Source organism: Tupaia chinensis, unplaced genomic scaffold, assembly GCF_000334495.1.
Source record: "Tupaia chinensis unplaced genomic scaffold, TupChi_1.0 Scaffold000624_1, whole genome shotgun sequence".
NCBI classification, from domain to species: domain Eukaryota; kingdom Metazoa; phylum Chordata; class Mammalia; order Scandentia; family Tupaiidae; genus Tupaia; species Tupaia belangeri.
The window spans coordinates 668,649-686,596 of NW_006160144.1; the positions used below are offsets into that span (position 1 = coordinate 668,649).

General features: G+C 38.0%; 1 protein-coding gene and 1 pseudogene across 1 annotated transcript in view; one reads left to right on the top strand and one right to left on the bottom strand.

Moving 5' to 3' along the window:
- Positions 1-17,339, bottom strand: part of EFCAB13 (EF-hand calcium binding domain 13) — an 81,156-nt gene extending 63,817 nt beyond the window's left edge. The window contains exons 1-6 of the mRNA XM_006159102.3: positions 17,178-17,339; positions 15,405-15,486; positions 13,267-13,382; positions 11,098-11,258; positions 9,233-9,347; positions 832-962 (exon numbers count right to left, since the gene is read on the bottom strand). Coding sequence (XP_006159164.1) covers positions 832-962; positions 9,233-9,347; positions 11,098-11,258; positions 13,267-13,296 — 437 coding nt within the window. The 5' untranslated portion in view covers positions 13,297-13,382; positions 15,405-15,486; positions 17,178-17,339. The remainder of the gene's footprint in view (positions 1-831; positions 963-9,232; positions 9,348-11,097; positions 11,259-13,266; positions 13,383-15,404; positions 15,487-17,177) is intronic.
- LOC106736056 (ubiquitin-conjugating enzyme E2 variant 2-like) lies at positions 7,269-7,830 on the top strand (annotated as a pseudogene).
- Positions 17,340-17,948: the final 609 nt, after the last annotated feature.

Genomic DNA, 17,948 nt, shown 5'->3' on the forward strand with positions numbered 1-17,948 from the left:
CTGTCTCACTTTCCTTCTCTCTCTGGTCAACTTCAAAAAAATAAAATAATGACAGTGAATAAAATTAAATAATTTTTTTTTTTAAAAAAAAGAGGGGCAGGCAAATGGAGTGGTAGTTGAGAGCGGTAGACTCCCACATGGCTGACCACAGTTCTAGTCCCAGACCTGGTGGGCTGCTATCTCACTTTCCCTCTCTCTCACTCTGTCTCTCAAGTTAAAAAAAAAAAGATGGGACCAGAAGATGGTGTAATGGCTATGTTGCTGGACTCCCATGTAGTCAACTGCGGTTCAAGTCCCAGACCTGGTGGCTTAAACTCACACCAGCCACGTGTGCGTGCATGCCCAAGATCCCAAGAAGAAAGTGAAGTAGAAGGGATTGTGGCCTGGCCATCCCCAGGGGGGTGATTTCTCACTTTCTGTTTCTGTCTCTTTCTTTCTGGTGAGTGCACACACCCTATAGCAAAAACCTCTCAAAAAATAATAATAATGATAATAGTAAATAAAGTTAAATAAAAATAAATCTTTTTTTAAAAAAATAATCCATCTAGTATAAGATTCTAATGTGGCTGTCAAAAGCATGAACTGGAAATTTAAAGAAAATTTTACAAGAGCCTAAACTAGCTAGTATGTGAAGTCAATCAGGACTCAGATAAAGTCTTCCAGTTGCACACAAATGCTCTTACCTACTCAATCTTTCCTAACAGGTTATAAAGTCGCCTACTTTGCAGACACTATTTGGCATTCCTTATATGGAGGGAAGAGATGCCTTTGACAAAAAAGTCCCAAGTCTCAACTCGGTATTGAAAAACTAGAATGCAATGATTTAAATACCGAATAATTGAGGAAGATGTACAAAGGGATGATGAAGTCTTGTGGACATTGTACTGATTTGGTAACTTGCATAAAGAGTTTTCTTTCCTAGTCATCTTCTCTTTTGACATTTTCAGAGAGGGAGGAGAAATCTATAACCAAATGCAAGTATATTAGTGCCTGAGATCACATTGGTAATGCAGCATTCTTGGACAATAAATCATGCCTTGGCTCCTCAATTAGATATACTTCTAATGTAAAAGTGCTTTTTGTAGTTAAATTACATTCTATAGATACTATAATTTTAAATAAACTATATAATTATTTTAAAAAGCCATGTTTTTCTTTCATATGCAATTACTTTGTAATTAATATATTGTCAATATATAGGAATGGAGTTTACAAAGCAAAGAAAGCCTATGATACAGTGAGAAAAAGATGATTCAGTCACCAGACTCTAGGCTACATACACAGACTTCGATCGTATGTGTAAAACACAGGTATTTAAATAATGCAGGTAACTTTGTTTTAAATTATTCTTATGATTAAATAATTATTCACTTAACATTGCATATATACAAGATTCAAGAGGCCAGCAGCTGGATAGACAGAAAAGCACCACTTTAAAAAATGACTCTAATTATAGATGTCACTAATTTTGCATGGAACCTAGAATCTTAAGTTTTAAAGACCACACAGAGCTTGCAGAGAAGAGTCTCAAGACACACAGGTTTATAAGAATTAGTACTGTGATTCTGCTTAGACCAAACATCTGCAAAGGGCAATGTTCTCAACATGAGGTTAGGAAATATATATCCCCAAAGGCAGTATGCAGAATAACATCTGTCTCTTATCTCAGCTCCAAGCTGAAAAAAGAGAGAGAGAAAAAAAAAAAAAAGAAAGGGAGAGAGGAAGAAAGACTATTCTCCCTGATTTGTTATAACAATAACTATTGTACATAGGCTTTTACAATTCAAATCTACAAAAAATATGTGGGCCAGGAAAAGAAACCAAAAAGTTCATTTGAAGTCATCCCAGTTTTATAATACTTTTAAGTGTATGATAGAAGTAAATGCAAATTCTCTTTAAAAAAAATTCTCTTGGAGGTAGACAAACTCATCATGAGTTTCCCACAGATAGAGATTAACTATAAATGAAAGAAGGGACAAAACTTATAAAATATCCAACAATACAAATTAACACAAGTGAGAATCAGAAAAAATCATAATAAACTTTATATTCAAATCCCCCAAGGACATGAGATATTGGACTTTTCAGACACCAATCTTGAAACAATTGTGGAACATGATCAAAGAACATGATATAAAAAATATTTGAAGGGAACCAGCAGTTAGTGTAATGGCTATGTCGCTGGACTCCCACGTAGTCGACCGCGGTTCGTGTCCCGGACCCGGTGGCTTAAAACTCACGCCGGGCGCGTGTGCGTGCGTGCCCAAGATCCTGAGAGGAGAATGGAGGAGAAGGGATTGCGGCGTGACCATCCCCCCTGGGGGGTGATTTCTCACTTTCTGTCTCTATGTCTCTCTGTCTGTCTGGCGAGCGCACGCGCCCTACAGTGAAAATCTCTCAAAAAAAAAAAATATTTGAAGAATCACCAAAGGGTCAGACGGTGGTACAGCCATAAAACATGGTGCTTTATGGGGCAATCCCACATGAGAAGGTTCATTGCCCAAGTCCAGAGACTTCCCTGCATATGTTCACATACATTTGTCCAGGATCAAGGGCTGGCTGAAGGATGGGGAGGATCATGGTGTCAAGACCCTCTTGGGGATGCACTCTCTCACTCTTTTTCTCTCGTGCATGGAAGAAATAAATGAATATACTTAAAAAAAAATACTTCTAGAAGTAAAAAATCAAATCCTGAAATTAAAATCTCAATGGGCAGATTAAGCTGCAGATTAGATTCAGCTGGATAAAGAGTAAATGAAGAGACAGTAAGGCACTGGGGCTATTTGGCTGGTTGTTCCACTGCCAACTAGGCCTTCTGCGGGTCTCAGACAGAGAGCACAGGTTCATCAGGCCCACACATTGCATGCAACACACAACTTTACTACTTTAAGGTCAACCTCCATAAATCAGTTCTCAGCCACGTTGGATTTACAAATTTTGGAAACAAGAGGGAAACTAGTGTGGAATATACCACAAAGAAAGAAAATACCACAGCTCTAGAAACCTACCCCAAATAGGTAGGGAAAAGCAAGTGTGTTACTAGATGCCTAGAAAACAAAGAAGAGCCTCCAAAAATAGCAAAAAATCAGAAAATACACCCCCCTCAAAAGAACACAGCAACTCCTCACTGACTATGGGGAAAAAAAAAAAAAAAGAAAAGAAATCCCAGAAATAGAATTCAGAATATTCATCATAATGAAAGTCAATGAGAAGCAAGAGAAAATGGAAAACCAGCTCCAGAAGCTTATAAGATCATTCCATGACATGAAGGAGAAATTCCATAAAGAGATAGACACCCTAAGAAAGAATCAAACAGCATATCTGGAGATGAAGAATACGATACAAGAAATCAAAATCTCCCTTGAAAGTATCAATAACAGACTGGACCATGCAGAAGAAAGAATCTGTGATCTGGAAGACAAAACTTCTGACTTAAGACAAAAAAAAAAAAAGAAAGAAAGAAAGAAAAAGAAAAATATTAGGATAATAAATGGGAAAAACTAGACACCATTAAACACCCAAATACCCAAATAATGGGAATTCCAGAAGGCAATGAAGCTGGTAAAGGCACAGAAAACCTTTTCATTAAATACTATCTGAAAACTTTCCAAATCTAGAGAAACATAAAGATACACAAATCCAGGAAGCACAAAGGACACAAAATAGAATCAACATAAGAAGATCCTCTCCACAGCACATCATATTCAGATTGGTAAAAATCAAAAACAAAGACAAAATTCTAAAAATGGCAAGAGAGAAGTGTCAAGTTACAAAAGCTGTCCTACTAAGCTAACATCAGATCTGTCAACTGAAACTATGCAGGCAAGGAAAGAACGGGAAGACACATTCAAAACTCTAAAAGAAAAACAATTCCAACTAAGAATACTATACCCAGCAAGATTATCCTTCAAATGGGAAGGAGAAATAGAAACATTCTCAGAAAAACAAAAACTGAAAGTGTTTATGAAATCTAGTCCAGCTCTTCAAGAAATACTGAAGGAAGTACTGTATCAGGAAAACTAAAAAGAGATAAATAGAAATAACTCAAAATAGTCAAGAAAATTACTAACAAAATGACAGAGATAAGCCCACAAATATTGATAACATTGAATGTTTATTGATTAAATTCTCCAATGAAAAGACAGAGACTGGCTGAATAGATTCAAACAAACAAACAAACAGGAGCCCTCTATATGCTGCTTAGAAGAAACGCACCACACAGATAAAGACATACATAGACTGAAAGTGAGGAGCTGGAAAAAGATATTCCATGCAAAAGGAAATTTTTTAAAAGGCCAGAGTTGGGACCAGAAGTTGGCGTAATGGCTATGTCGCTAAACTCTCATGTAGTCGACCATGGTTTGTGTCCCGGACCCAGTGGCTTAAACTCACACCAGGGTGTGTGCATGTGTGCCCAAGATCCCTAGAGGAGAATGGAGGAGAAGGGATTGTGGCATGGCCATCCCCCCTGGTGGGGGTGATTTTTTGCTCTCTGTCTCTCTGTCTTTCTGGTGAGCGCACGCGCCCTATAGCAAAAACCTCTCATCTCAAAAAAAAAAAAAAAAAGGCCAGGGTTACAATACTGAAATCAGGCAAACAGATTTTCAAGACAAAAACTATAAGAGACAAAGGAGGAAACTATATATTGGGTCATTGGAAAAGTCATGACATATTTTTTTGTGTTTTTCTATGCAAAAAGAATTAGCCCTTTTAGTACTAAAAGGACTTGTTCACCGAAAGATGTAACGTTTACAAATATTTATACACTCAACATGGAGCACCTAAAAGTGTGCTAGATCTAAAAGAAGAGATAGACTGTAACATGATAATCATTGAGAAAGAATTTCAACACCCCACTGTCACCTCTGGACAGATCATCTAGACACAAAACAAGAAGGAGATACAGGAACTAAATAATATCATAAATCACATAGACTTGTAAGGAATCTATAGAACTTTCTACCCAACAACTACAAAATATACATTTTTCTCACTCCTGTATGGAACATTTTTGAAGCTTGACCACACAATGGGGCACAAACAAGCCTTTACAAATTCAAAGATATATATATACAATATCTTCTCTGATCACAATGGAATTAAACTTGAATTTAAAATTAAATTAAATTTAACTTCATTAAACCCTCAAAAAGACACAAATACATGGAAAATAAACAGCCTGTGAATGACTTCACAACTACTGACAAAATTAAGTCTGAAATAAAAAGATTCATTCAAACTAATGATAACAAGCATATGAGTTTTCATAAGCTATGGAACACAACAAAAGCACTCATATGAGGGAAGTTCAAAGCAATTAGTGCCCACAAGAAAAAAATTACAGGGTGTCAAACAGACAACAACATATTTCAGAGAACTGGAAAAACAACAACAGCAAAAAAGAAATACAAGAAACAATAAAGATTAGAGAAGAAATAAATAGAGAATAAATAAACTATACAGAAAATAAATGGAATCAAAAGCTGGTTCTTTGATAATACCCATTTAATACCCATTAGCTAGATTAATTAAGAAGAATGTAGAAGGACCAGTGGGTGGTAGAGTGGTTAGGGCACTGAACTCCCATATGGCCAACTGTGGTTAGAGTCCCAGAACCCAAGGCTTGAAACTCATGCCAGGCACATGTAAATGCATTCCCAGAATACTGAGAGGAGACTGGAGAAGGAATTGTGATGTGGCCATCCCCCTAGGGGGTGATTTCTCACTTTCTGTCTCTCTCTGGCAAGCACAAAAAATATAGCAAAAATAAACAAAAAACTTCTCTCATAAAAAGAAAAAGAAGGGAACCAGCAGTTAGCATAATGGCTATGTCACTGGATTCCCACGTAGTCGACCGTGGTTCACATCCCAGACCCGGTGGCTTAAACTCACGCCGGGCGCATGTGTCTGTGTGCCCCTGAGCCCAAGAGGAGAATGGAGGAGAAGGAGAAGGGATTGCGGCGTGGCCATCCCCCCCAGGGGGGTGACTTGTCACTTTCTGTCTCTATGTCTCTCTGTCTTTCTGGCAAGTGCACATGCCCTATAGCAAGAACCTCTCCAAAAAAAAAAAAAAAAAGGCATGGAGAGCAACTGTGAATACGAGAGATAGTGTGGGAGAAGTGTGAACAATGGGGGCCAGGAGGGAGTGAATCAAGAGGGTGAAAAAGCAAAAACATTTAACATACATGAAAATGGAAAGTTATCTTTTGATAATAATGCGTATGGTAATGTCTCTAACTGGAGTAATATGCTGTGTATACATGCTGGGAAAATTTATTTTGCATGCTGCAGAGATGTACAGTGATTAAATATTAAAAAAAATAAAACAGGAAATTAAAGAAAAAAACATTTTAAAAAAGTAAATGAACTACAAAATAGATGGGGAGACATTATCAAGAAGAAAATAGAGAGGAACAGATAAAGAATATGAGGCAATGTTAAAGAACGTAGAGGACAGAATGATAAGGTCTAATGTATACTAAAAGAAGATCCAGAGAAACAGAACAAAAAGATTGAGGGAGGGCTGACCTCATGATCTATTAGTTGAAGGAGCAGGATCCCACATGGCTAATCACACATTTTGAGTCCCAGACCTGGAGACTTTAAAAATACACCAAGCATGCATGTGTGTGTGTGTACATGTTAAAAAATCCTGACCAAGTGGAGAGATGGAGAAGAGGGGATCATTGTGTGAACATACCCAACTGAGGGATGCTTTCTCTCTTCCCCATCCTTTCATTCTGACAAGTGAACATGCCCTCTGCTGAATTAAAAAAAAAGAAAAAAAGGAGCCAGAAGTTGACTGGGAGGTTAACAAAATAGTTCCCACATGGCCAACTCTTCAGTTCAAGTCCCAGACTCAGGGCTTAAAGATCACACCAGACACATGCCCAAAATCCCAAGGGGAGACAGGCCGATACGGGACTATGGTGTGGCTAGCCCCCTGGGAGGTAAATTCTCTCTCTCTTTTTCTCTCTCTCTCTCTCTCTCTGGCAAGTGTATAATTTTTTAGAATTAAATCTGCATTCTCAGATTCAGGAAGCACAACAAATATCAAAACAAAGAAATAAAAAGAAATAAAGAAAGGGGTCTTCAAAAAGTTAATGGAAAATGCACAGTATTAAAAAATTATGCATGACTTTCAAAAAGTTTTACACCAAAATAAACTTGTATTTTAATTTTATTTTCCATAAACTTTTTGATGTCCCCTTATGTATACCTAAGTATATCATAAGTTGAATGGTGGCTATACAAAAAGATATGTCCAGCTCTCTGCCACATGCGCACAGTTGTCCGGTTGCAGTGACCCGGGGGCGGGGCATCGTGAGGACGGCAGCCCGCTGGGGGATGTGGACGTCCCGTGCATGCCGGCGGCTGCATCAGGCTGCAGGAGAAGATGGTCTCCACAGAAGTTAAAGTTCCTCATAGTTTTCGCTTGTTGGAAGAACTTGAAGAAAGACAAAAAGGAGTAGGCAATGGTACAAGTAGCTGGGGCATTGAAGATGATGAAGATATGACACTGACAAAGTGGACAGGCATGATTATTGGGCCACCAAGGACAAATTATGAAAACAGAATATATAGCCTGAAAGTAGAATGTGGACCTAAATACCCAGAAGCTCCTCCATCAGTTAGATTTGTAATAAAAATTAATATGAATGGAATAAATAATCCAGTGGGATGGTAGATGCACGGAGCATACCAGTGTTAGTAAAATGGCAAAACTCTTACAGCATTAAAGTCATCCTTCAAGAGCTATGACGTCTAATGATGCCCAAAGAAAATATGAAGCTTCCACAGCCACCAGAAGGACAAACATACAACAATTAATTTCAGAGGCTCTCAAATTTGTCTTAAGTCAACGACTTTCTACTCATAGAAATGTCTTGATTAAATATCACAATGCAAATACCCACACATTAACTAAAAGAATTCCAGCTAGTAAACCTGACTGGACATTTGTAAGAATATATTTAATATATATACACCCATTATGTTTCCAGGGAACGAGAGGGAAAATGCAGCACAATTTGTTTTCTCTCTTGTTAAGGCACTGTCATTTAAATGTAAGCCTGGAGTACTCAAAATAGAATTCGAGATTTCAAGATGAAAGCATGGCAAGAAGTGTCAGATGGCAATGGTGTAAGCATGTGTTTTGAAAAGTAAAAAATCTCAAGAAGGAAAAACAGAAATGGCATGCTTTATCTATCTCGCTTAGTGAAAGAGCTGCAGTCGAAATTGTTTAAGGTAGCAGGCACAATGAATATTGTCACAAATTGTGTTAATTTTTGAAGCGGTGTGGGTGCTGACTACTAGTAGTATCAAAAATATGTTCAGGGTTGTTTTGATACCTGTACTTACAATAAAAAAAAATGTTGGGGGTGTATCAAATTTCTGTTAAAAGCTATTCCTGTGTGTTACATATAACAGATATGGTAAATATTTGTTTACAGTTTTGTTTAACAAACCATGCATTTAAGTTGAAGTGAAGTCAACAAAAAGGAAATAGGTGTATGGATATGTGATTTTGAGATTAAAGTTAGTCTTAAAATGAAAATAAAATGTGGAGCATGTCCTCAAGGGAAAAAAAAATGATATGTCCATGTCCCAATTTTTGGAACTTGTAAATGTGATGTTATTTGGAGAAAAAGTCTTTGCATATGTAATCAAGTTAATCAAGTACATCTAAGATATCCAATGACAGACATACTTTTAAGAGAAAAGAGGGACACAAGAAACAGACACAGAAAAGAAGACTCTGTGAAGACTCATGTGAAAATAAAGGCAGAGATTGGAGTTAAGCAGGCACAAACCCAAGAACACCTGCGACTGCTGCTAAAGGAGCAAAAATGTTAACAGAAAACATGGTTAAAAACAAAACAAACTATACACACAGACACACACTACATAAATATACATACACATACTGGTTTAATGGTGAAAGAAGAGTAAAACTTTCATAATATTCTGAAAGGATTCATTCTATTGGGTTGTCGGAAAATTCATTATGTATTTTTCTGGTTTTCTACTGAAAAATCCATCATGACTCCCAAACAACCCAATATTTTTGGAAGGAAAAGGATATGAGACAGAAAACCAGAGAAAGAAAGAAAAAAGTATAGTAATATTTAAGACCATGAGATTTTGATACTTGTAGTAAAATGTAAAGGAATGTTTGAGGTCTAAGGACAACATTCCAAGGTGAAAGAAAATTTTTCAAATCTTTATTTACCTCAGCTCTTTTACTATGCAGTCGTATTTGTAAACTTTTCTTTCTCTTGACTTTATTTTCTCCTGAAAAATCAAAGGATTTTTCTTCTCCACATAGAAATATTGATGCTTCACACCTAATTGCACAGAAATTGGAATAGCTCCTGAATTATTCATCTTAGTTTTTCTCCTCTACTTCAACTTTTAATTATGAAAATTTTCAAATTATCTTCCCATGCTCTCATCATCTGGCTTTGATAATGTCTAATCCTATTCCACTTACGTTCTTATCCCTGTTCCCATCCTTACCATTTTGAAATAAATCCCTGTACCATACATATTTCATCTGTAAAGATTTTAATAAACATCTTTAGAACACCTATTAACAATAGTTTTGTTTTTGTTTTTGTTTTTAATTTGCTATAGGGCACATGTACTCACCAGAAAGACAGACAGTGAGTCAGAGAAGGAACGTGAGAAAGCACTTCCCTCTTGTCCATTCTCCTCTCAGGATTCTGGGTACACACACACACACACATGCCTAGTGTGTTTTTCAAGACACAGGTTCTGGGACCCAAATCATTAAGTAGGCTATGTGAGATCCACCCACCTGAACAACCGCATCACCTGGCTGGTCCAATAATTTCTTAATATTATCAAATATGAAGGAGGGTCTCAAAAAGTTCATGAAAAAAATAGGTATTATTTTAGGGACCAGCAGTTGGCATAATGGCTATGTCACTGGACTCCCATGTAGTCAACCATGGTTCGAGTTCCAGACCCGGTGACTTAAAATTCACACCAGGCACGTGTGCATGCGTGCCCAAAATCCTGAGAGGAGAATGGAGGACAAGGGATTGCGGCATGGCCATCCCCCCGAGGGGTGATTTCTCGCTTTCTGTCTCTCTGTCTCTTTCTGTCTTTCTGGAGAGCACATGCGCCCTATAGCAAAAGCCTCTCCAAAAAAAAAAAAAAGGGGTATTATTTAAACAGTACATGAATTTTAAAATATTTTGCATCAAAATAAACCTATAATTTTTTATTTTTTTATTTTTTGCTATAGGGCACATGTGCTCTCCAGAAAGACAGAGAGACAAAGAGACAGAAAGTGAGAAATCTCCCCTCAGGGGGGATGGCCACACCGTAATCCCTTCTCTTTCATGCTCCTCTCAGGATCTTGGGCACGCATGTACACACGCCTAGCGTGAGTTTAAGCCACGGGGTCTGAGACTCGAACAATGGGGAACTACATGAGAATCCAGTGACATAGCCATTATGCCAACTGCTGGTCCCAACAAACTCATCATTTAATCTTATTTTCCACAAACTTATTGAAGTCTCCTAAGTATACTGTCAGTGTTCAAATTTCTAGTTGACACATAAATGTTATAAAATTTTTAACACTTTATATCAGAATTCAGTAAAGTCCTTATATCATAATTGGTTCACATGTCTTTTAAATTTTTCATCTATAGATTCTTCTTCCATGTTTTATTGTAGTAATAGAAGCAGTGGTACTATTACCAGGCTATTTGTCCTGTTGATTTTTCACAGTCTGGATTTTTCTGATTGTCTTACTATAGATACAGAATTCTAGAGGCTTGAGTATAACCACTTTCTTTTTTCTTTTTTTATGGAGGGAGCAAAACTACAATATAGGTAGTGATGTTTTGCCATCAGGTAACACATAATGTCCAATGGCATATAACATCCAATGGTTTTATATCATCTATCTACACATAATAACTGGATCCAATAAGTAATCAGAAATCTATATTATAAATCTATCATCCTATTTTCACACTTACTAGCACGAACAGTTCTACATCAAAAAACTTCTGTACTACTTAGTTATTCAATAAGGCAAGTTCAGAGTTTTTAACTTACATTTTTTTATGTTCTGGGCTCAAACTCCTAATTTCAGGTGAAATTTTCTTCCCTATTGTTTGAGAAAATCTTATGTATTTCTTGCTGTCAATATTTCTTGATGGCAAGCTGGCTGCAAAAGAGTTACAGCTATCCTCTGATAAATCAATATTTTCTTCTGCCTGAGAAATAATCAAGAGCAAAATCAGCCATGCTCTCTTTGTATATATAAGTCTTCAAAAAGTTCCCTGAGAAATGTGTATTATAAAAAAACTATCCATAGATTTCAGAATTTTTCACACCAAAATAAACTCGTAATTTAAGTCCATTTTTTCCATAAAGTTTTAAAATACCTTCATATACTCTATATACCTCCAGTTTTCCCTTGTGCATTATGTAGCTACAAAATGCATAGCATTCATTAATAACAGTTCATTAACTAATAGTTATTGAATCTAGTTGTTAAGATATCAAGTTGCAAAATGCTACCGTATATTTTTTCAATCAGTATCTTTTCATTATGAAATTTAAATTTTAAATACAAATGAAAGACATGACCTGTGAAAAAAATAATTGGTAACTTGGAATTAATTAAACTTACATTCTTATACTTTATAAAAGACACCATGAAGAGAATGAAAAGAAAACCAGTGGGAGAAAAAAATTGACAAAAACATATCTGATAAAGGAATGTTATCCAGGGACCAGACAGTAATACAATAGTAAAACATAATGCTCTGTGAAGCAATCCCACATGGGTTCCCCACTCAACTCCAGAGACCTCCCTCAGTATACCAAGCACATGCATGTCCATGATCAAGGCTAACTAAAGGCTAGGGTTAAATTGCAGCATCAAGACCCTAAGGATGCTCTCTCTCCCCCTTCTTTCTCTCTCTAATGAAAGAAATAAATAAACTGTAAAAAAACAAAAAGAACTGTTATTCAAAATTATTCAAAGAATTCTTAAAATACAACAATAAGATAAAGAACTGCCCAATTTAAAAATGGGGGGAAAATCTGAACAGGTATCTCCCTAAAGAGATACAGGTGGCACGTAAGCATATGAAAAGATGCTCAAGATCATATGTCATTAGGGAATTGCAAATTAAAACCATGAGATACTACTACATAACTGATAGAATGGTGAAAACTATAAGCATTGTGAAAGAAACTGAAGAAGACAAAAATAAATTTTAAAAAAATGGGAAATATATTGATCAACAGGTACAAAGTTTCAGATTGGAGGAGTAAATTTTAGTAATCTGTTATACTGCATAGTCACTACAGTTAATTGTGTATTTATTTTCCAAATTGCAAAAAAATGTCAAGTTAGTGCAAAGATGGATATGTTAATGATGGGTATGTTACTTCTTGACTGATTCTATAATGTACACATAGAACAAAACAGTACGTCACATACTGTAATTATTATCAATTAAAATGTTTTTTACTTTTGAATTTTAAAACAATATTTTCAATTCAAATTAGACTTCCAATTATTATTTCAGTGAAAATCCAAAACACTAACAAGTGTTGGGAAGGATGTGAAGTTAGAAGACCTCTTATTCTCTGCTAAATGATTGCAAAATGTGATAGTCACTTTGGAAGAGACTTGAGCAGTTTCTTGCAAAATTAAATATACTCTTACCATATATCCAGGAACTACACTTGTTGGTATTTACCCAAATGAGTTGAAAATTTATGTCTACACAAAAACTTGCATATGGATATTTATAGTAATTTTTATAACTTCAAAAATTTGGAAACAATCAAGATGTCCTTCAGTAGTAAATGGAAAGTACTCAGGCAATTTATAAAGCAGATCACCAAAGGAGTTTAGGAATAATCTCTACTTCCACATGAAATGAAAATTAAGGGAACTATTTCAGTGACTTTTAGAATCTGTAATATCTGTGTGTGCCCAAAATCCCAAGAGGAGTATGAAAAAGAAGAGATTGCAGTGTGGTCATCCCCCTGGGGAGTGATTTCTCACTTTTCCTCTCTATCTCTCTGTCTCTTTCTGGGGAGCACACATGCCCTATGGCAAAAACCTTTTTTAAAAAAGAGCTATCTAAGTTACTAAGCAAGTTCTTTATTATTTATGAGTTTGCTTACTGAATATGGATATGAAATAATATAAACTAATTTTAATCAAAGAAAGAATCTTTAGAAATGGTTTTGGATAAATACCTGGCAGAATAAATGTACTTCAGTTTCCATCTTTCTGTTTAGTGGTAAATTCTGCCCTTGAGTACTCAAAGGGCTTGATGAACAAGTATGAATAAGCTATAATATGAAAGGATTTCCTGCCAAAAAAATAAGAGAAAAAAATCACATACCTGTTTAGGAGACTTGAGTAATTACATGTACCCAACTGAAGTCGTCTTTTCAATGTAAGACTCTCTTAAGGGCATAGTACCCAATAAACACAGATATGTGGACAAAAACTAGATAAAGCAGTTTATAGGTCATACATCACAAGAGATAAACACAGCTTTTTAACTGTACCTTTTGCGGTTACAGAGAAATCCAATTTCAAATTGCATGAGAAGCAGAGAAATCCAGTTATATTTATTTATTCAAATAAACCCTGAGGAGCCAGAATCATTCATTATCGAATGTTTACTATGTACCAGACATGATAAAACATTTTGACATAAATTATTCCATTCATATCTCACAACTATCCTTTCAGAATTGTCTTTATCCATATTTTACAGATAAGAAAAGTAAAGATTTGAAGAGATCAGGTTTCCCAAGATCACAAAGCCAGCAAATAGAGTCAGAATTTGAATTTACACAATCTTCGGGTCCATACAACTTTGCCTCTAAAAACAATGCTATTGCAAACAAAAGACATTTTAGCGTGATTTTAAACCCAAAACTCGCATTATGGAAATATTACATAATAACTAACACTTTTAGAAATTTCCAAAATGTTGGGTTTTTTAGGTATATCTGAGTTACATTTGATAACCAGTTTACTACATTGCTAGTTATATTCCATTATATTCCATTGCTAACTGTAATTGTCAGTGTCTTTTTCATACTGTGAAGATTAACTTACATTAAAGTTCTATTGAAGAGATGACATTTTAAAATAACTTGTATTTTTATTTAAAATATGTTACAGTAATTAATTTTAAATGTAGTGGGTCCAACATTCCTGGAATGCAGAATACGTTAAAAAGAAAATGAAAATACTCATCTCAGAAAACATCAGAAATCTAGAGGGACCAGCAGTTAGCGTAATGGCTATGTCGCTGGACTCCCATGTAGTCGACTGCAGTTCGCGTCCCAGACCTGATGGCTTAAAACTCACGCCAGGTGCATATGCGTGCATGCCCAAGATCCCAAGAGGAGAATGGAGGAGAAGGGAATGCAGCGGCGTAGCCATCCCCCCTGGGGGGTGATTTCTCACTTTTTGTCTCTCTCTCTCTCTCTGTCTGTCTGGTGAGCGCACGCGCCCTATAGCAAAAAACTCTCCAAAAGAAAAAGAAAACATTAGAAATCTATACAGGTGTCCACAGCAACCCATGTAACCTCTTAGGGTTAGAGTTACAGTTATAATCCAGGTAACATATCTATACAATCTATGTACATAGGTTACAATCTATGTTACCGCGTCTAGATCTTTTCTAATCAGTTCCATCTTTAGCATTAGACTACATGGCATAGTATTTACTATCTTCACTATTCTTACTGTCTTCACTATTCAACTCATATTATTTGCCTTGTATTTTAATTTGGACAAGTATATATACCCAACTACAGCCTAAATTATATCCCAACTATAGTCTAAATTTCTAAAGAACTAGGACTAGAAGTGTCATTCTTGGAATTATTTCTTACACTATCAAGCACAATAGTATACATATACAAAGAAGGAAGGAAGGAAAGGAGGGAGGGAGGGAAGGAGGTTGGCTGGTTGGTTGGGGGAGGAAGGAATGAATTCCCTCCCTATTAAGCAACTCACCAAGAGTTCTTAAACCATCAAAGTACTTAATTAAGAATTGGTGAGATTTAAATAAATCTTAAAAGAAATAACTGTGTCATAAATGCATTGATCTGGTTATCAAAAATTTAGCAGGTCTTATTTTCCAGTATTAATCAGATACCTCATAGCCTCTCCAAGCTAAGAGAAAAAAAAAAACATAGAATTCTATTCCTCATAACTCTGAAAACAGAATTGTTTCTTAGCTCTTTCAATTCCATGATATATAAACTTGCATGGACAAAACAAGAAAAATGAAGGGAGCTGTATTCTCTTTTCCAGTCACCTATCCACTCATTCCTCCATCCACAAATATAGTATATATCACACTTACTGTGTGTAGGCTCTCTTCCAGGCTCTGGGACTACAGCAGTGAACAAAGTAGAAAAAAATACTACCTTCTTGGATCTTAATTTCTAGTCAGGAAGAGAGACAATAAAATAAAGAAATAAGTAAAATATACATCATCCATGATAAGTACTAAAGGAAAAGAAGTAAAGCAGGAGAGAAAAATACAAACTGTGATAGAGGGGGAGCGATGCAGGGAATAGAGTAGTGAAGGAGACCTGACAAGACTTTTGAATACAACTGAGGAAATTAAGTAGGGACCTGATGAATATAATAGGAAAGTGCATTTTGGCCAGAAAGAAAAGTGAGTGTAAAGGCCCTAAAGCAAAGAGCCTGAACATTTAAGAGATAGTGAGGGGGCTGGCAGGTAACATGGTGGTTAAAGGCGCTGGATACCCATATGACATACTGCACTTCAAGTCCCAGACCTGGCGGCTTGCTTTCTCATTTTCTCTCTCTACCGCTCCCTCCTGCCTCCCTCCCTCTCTGGTCAAATTGAAACAAACAAATGAATAAATAAAGTCAGATAAAAATAATTATTAAAAAAAAAAGACATAGAAGGCCAGGAGGCTGAAGCAGAACGATTAAGGAAGGGTTGGCAGATCACAGTGGGCCCTTAGACCATAGTGAGAACTTTGACTTTTACTCTGAAGGGTAGAAAGCACTCAGAATTTTGCTTAACGAGATGACATGACTGGAAATCTACAACAGGATCACTCTGGTTACAGTTAAGGAGGAAAATTAGGTGGGTCCGGGTTCCTAGAGGCCAAGTGAAGAAAGCACCTCAAAAGAAGAGGGAATAACCAACTGTGGTAAATGCACTGTTCAGCCAGGTAAGTAATGGCTCATCAGGTTTTATAACATGGAGGACACCAACAACCTTCCGGGAAGCCTTTGGGGTGGTATGATGGAGAGACAATGTCCTTGCAGTGAGTATAAAAGGGACTCCAGGAAAGAAATTGGAGGCAGCCAGCTGACTTTCAAAATAGGAGCCTAGGGAACCAGCAGTTAGTGTAATGGCTATGTCGCTGGACTCCCATGTAGTCGACCGCGGTTCGTGTCCCGGACCCGGTGGCTTAAAACACACGCCAGGCGCGTGTGCGTGCGTGCCCAAGATCCCGAGAGGAGAATGGAGAAGGGATTGCGGCGTGGCCATCCCCCCTGGGGGGTGATTTCTCGCTTTCTGTCTCTCTGTCTCTCTCTGTCTGGCGAGCGCACGTGCCCTATAGCGAAAACCTCTCAAAAAAGAAAAAAAAGAAAAGAAAGAAAGGAGCCTATAGGAACCAACGGTTAGCAATGGCTGTGTCACTGGACTCCCATGTAGCCGACCACGGTCCGAGTGCCGGACCCGGTGGCTTAAAACACACGCCAGGCGCGTGTGCGTGCGTGCCCAAGATCCCGAGAGGAGAATGGAGAAGGGATTGCGGCGTGGCCATCCCCCCTGGGGGGTGATTTCTCGCTTTCTGTCTCTCTGTCTCTCTCTGTCTGGCGAGCGCACGTGCCCTATAGCGAAAACCTCTCAGAAAAAAAAGAAAGGAGGCTATAAAGGAAAGGTCTGGTCAGGCAGAAATGGGGTGCTGAGGATGACCCCGTCACACAGTGCTCCGCCTCTGTCCCCTCACGCTTCTCCTCCCTCACAAGGCCCCCACTCACTTTCCTTGCCACGTGGACCCCAAAAGTCCATCAGTAACAACTGCCTAACAACTTCATTCCGTCCACTGCCATTGGTGAAAGTTCAAGGACGGATCACCCCACTTACAGTATCTTGCGTGAGTGAGTGAACCTCCACCTCACGCAAAAACTTGTGTCATGGCAGGCCCTGCCCTTCCAAAGAAAAGGCCTCCGTGTAGAAAACAAGAGGCCGTGCGAAGTCAGCTACCCATAGGGGCGGGAGCACACCGGGGCCCCACTCAGCCCTCGCGGCCATGCCGCTCTCGCTCCGCCTCAGCTGCGGTCCCGCCCCGCGGTCACCTGACCAAGCTCGGCTCCGCCCACAGGGCTGCCTGGGCGGGGCTGAGTGCCTTACGGGTCGAAGCCACCCTTCTAGAACGATGACTATTTCTGAGGGCCTTTGTGCAGCTGTCACCTCGCTGTTTCTTTTTTTTTTTTTAAATAATTATTTAACTTTATTTATTTATTTCAATTTGACCAGAGAGGGACAGAGAGAGAGAAAGTGAAACAGCAAGCCACCAAGTCCAGGACTGGAACCATGGTTGGCCATGTAGGAGTCCAGCACCTTTAACCTCCATGCCACCTGCCAGCCCCAGCTGTTTCTTTCTGGAACCTTCGTTTCCCCACTTAACTGGTTGCCCTACTTTGTCCTTCAAACATGGTCGCAATCTCCTCCTGAAGCAACGAAGTGGCGGAAGCTCTTCTTTCCTATCTCCTCAGCAAGTCTCACTTCTGCCCCTCTGTCCCCCGAGGGTTACACTGCCACCCCCTCAGGTCGTCCGTTCTTTCCTTACTGCCCGCGGCCCCTGCTTTCTGAGAGGCGGGACCTCACTGCGGCCCCACCAGCCCTAGTGGCCAC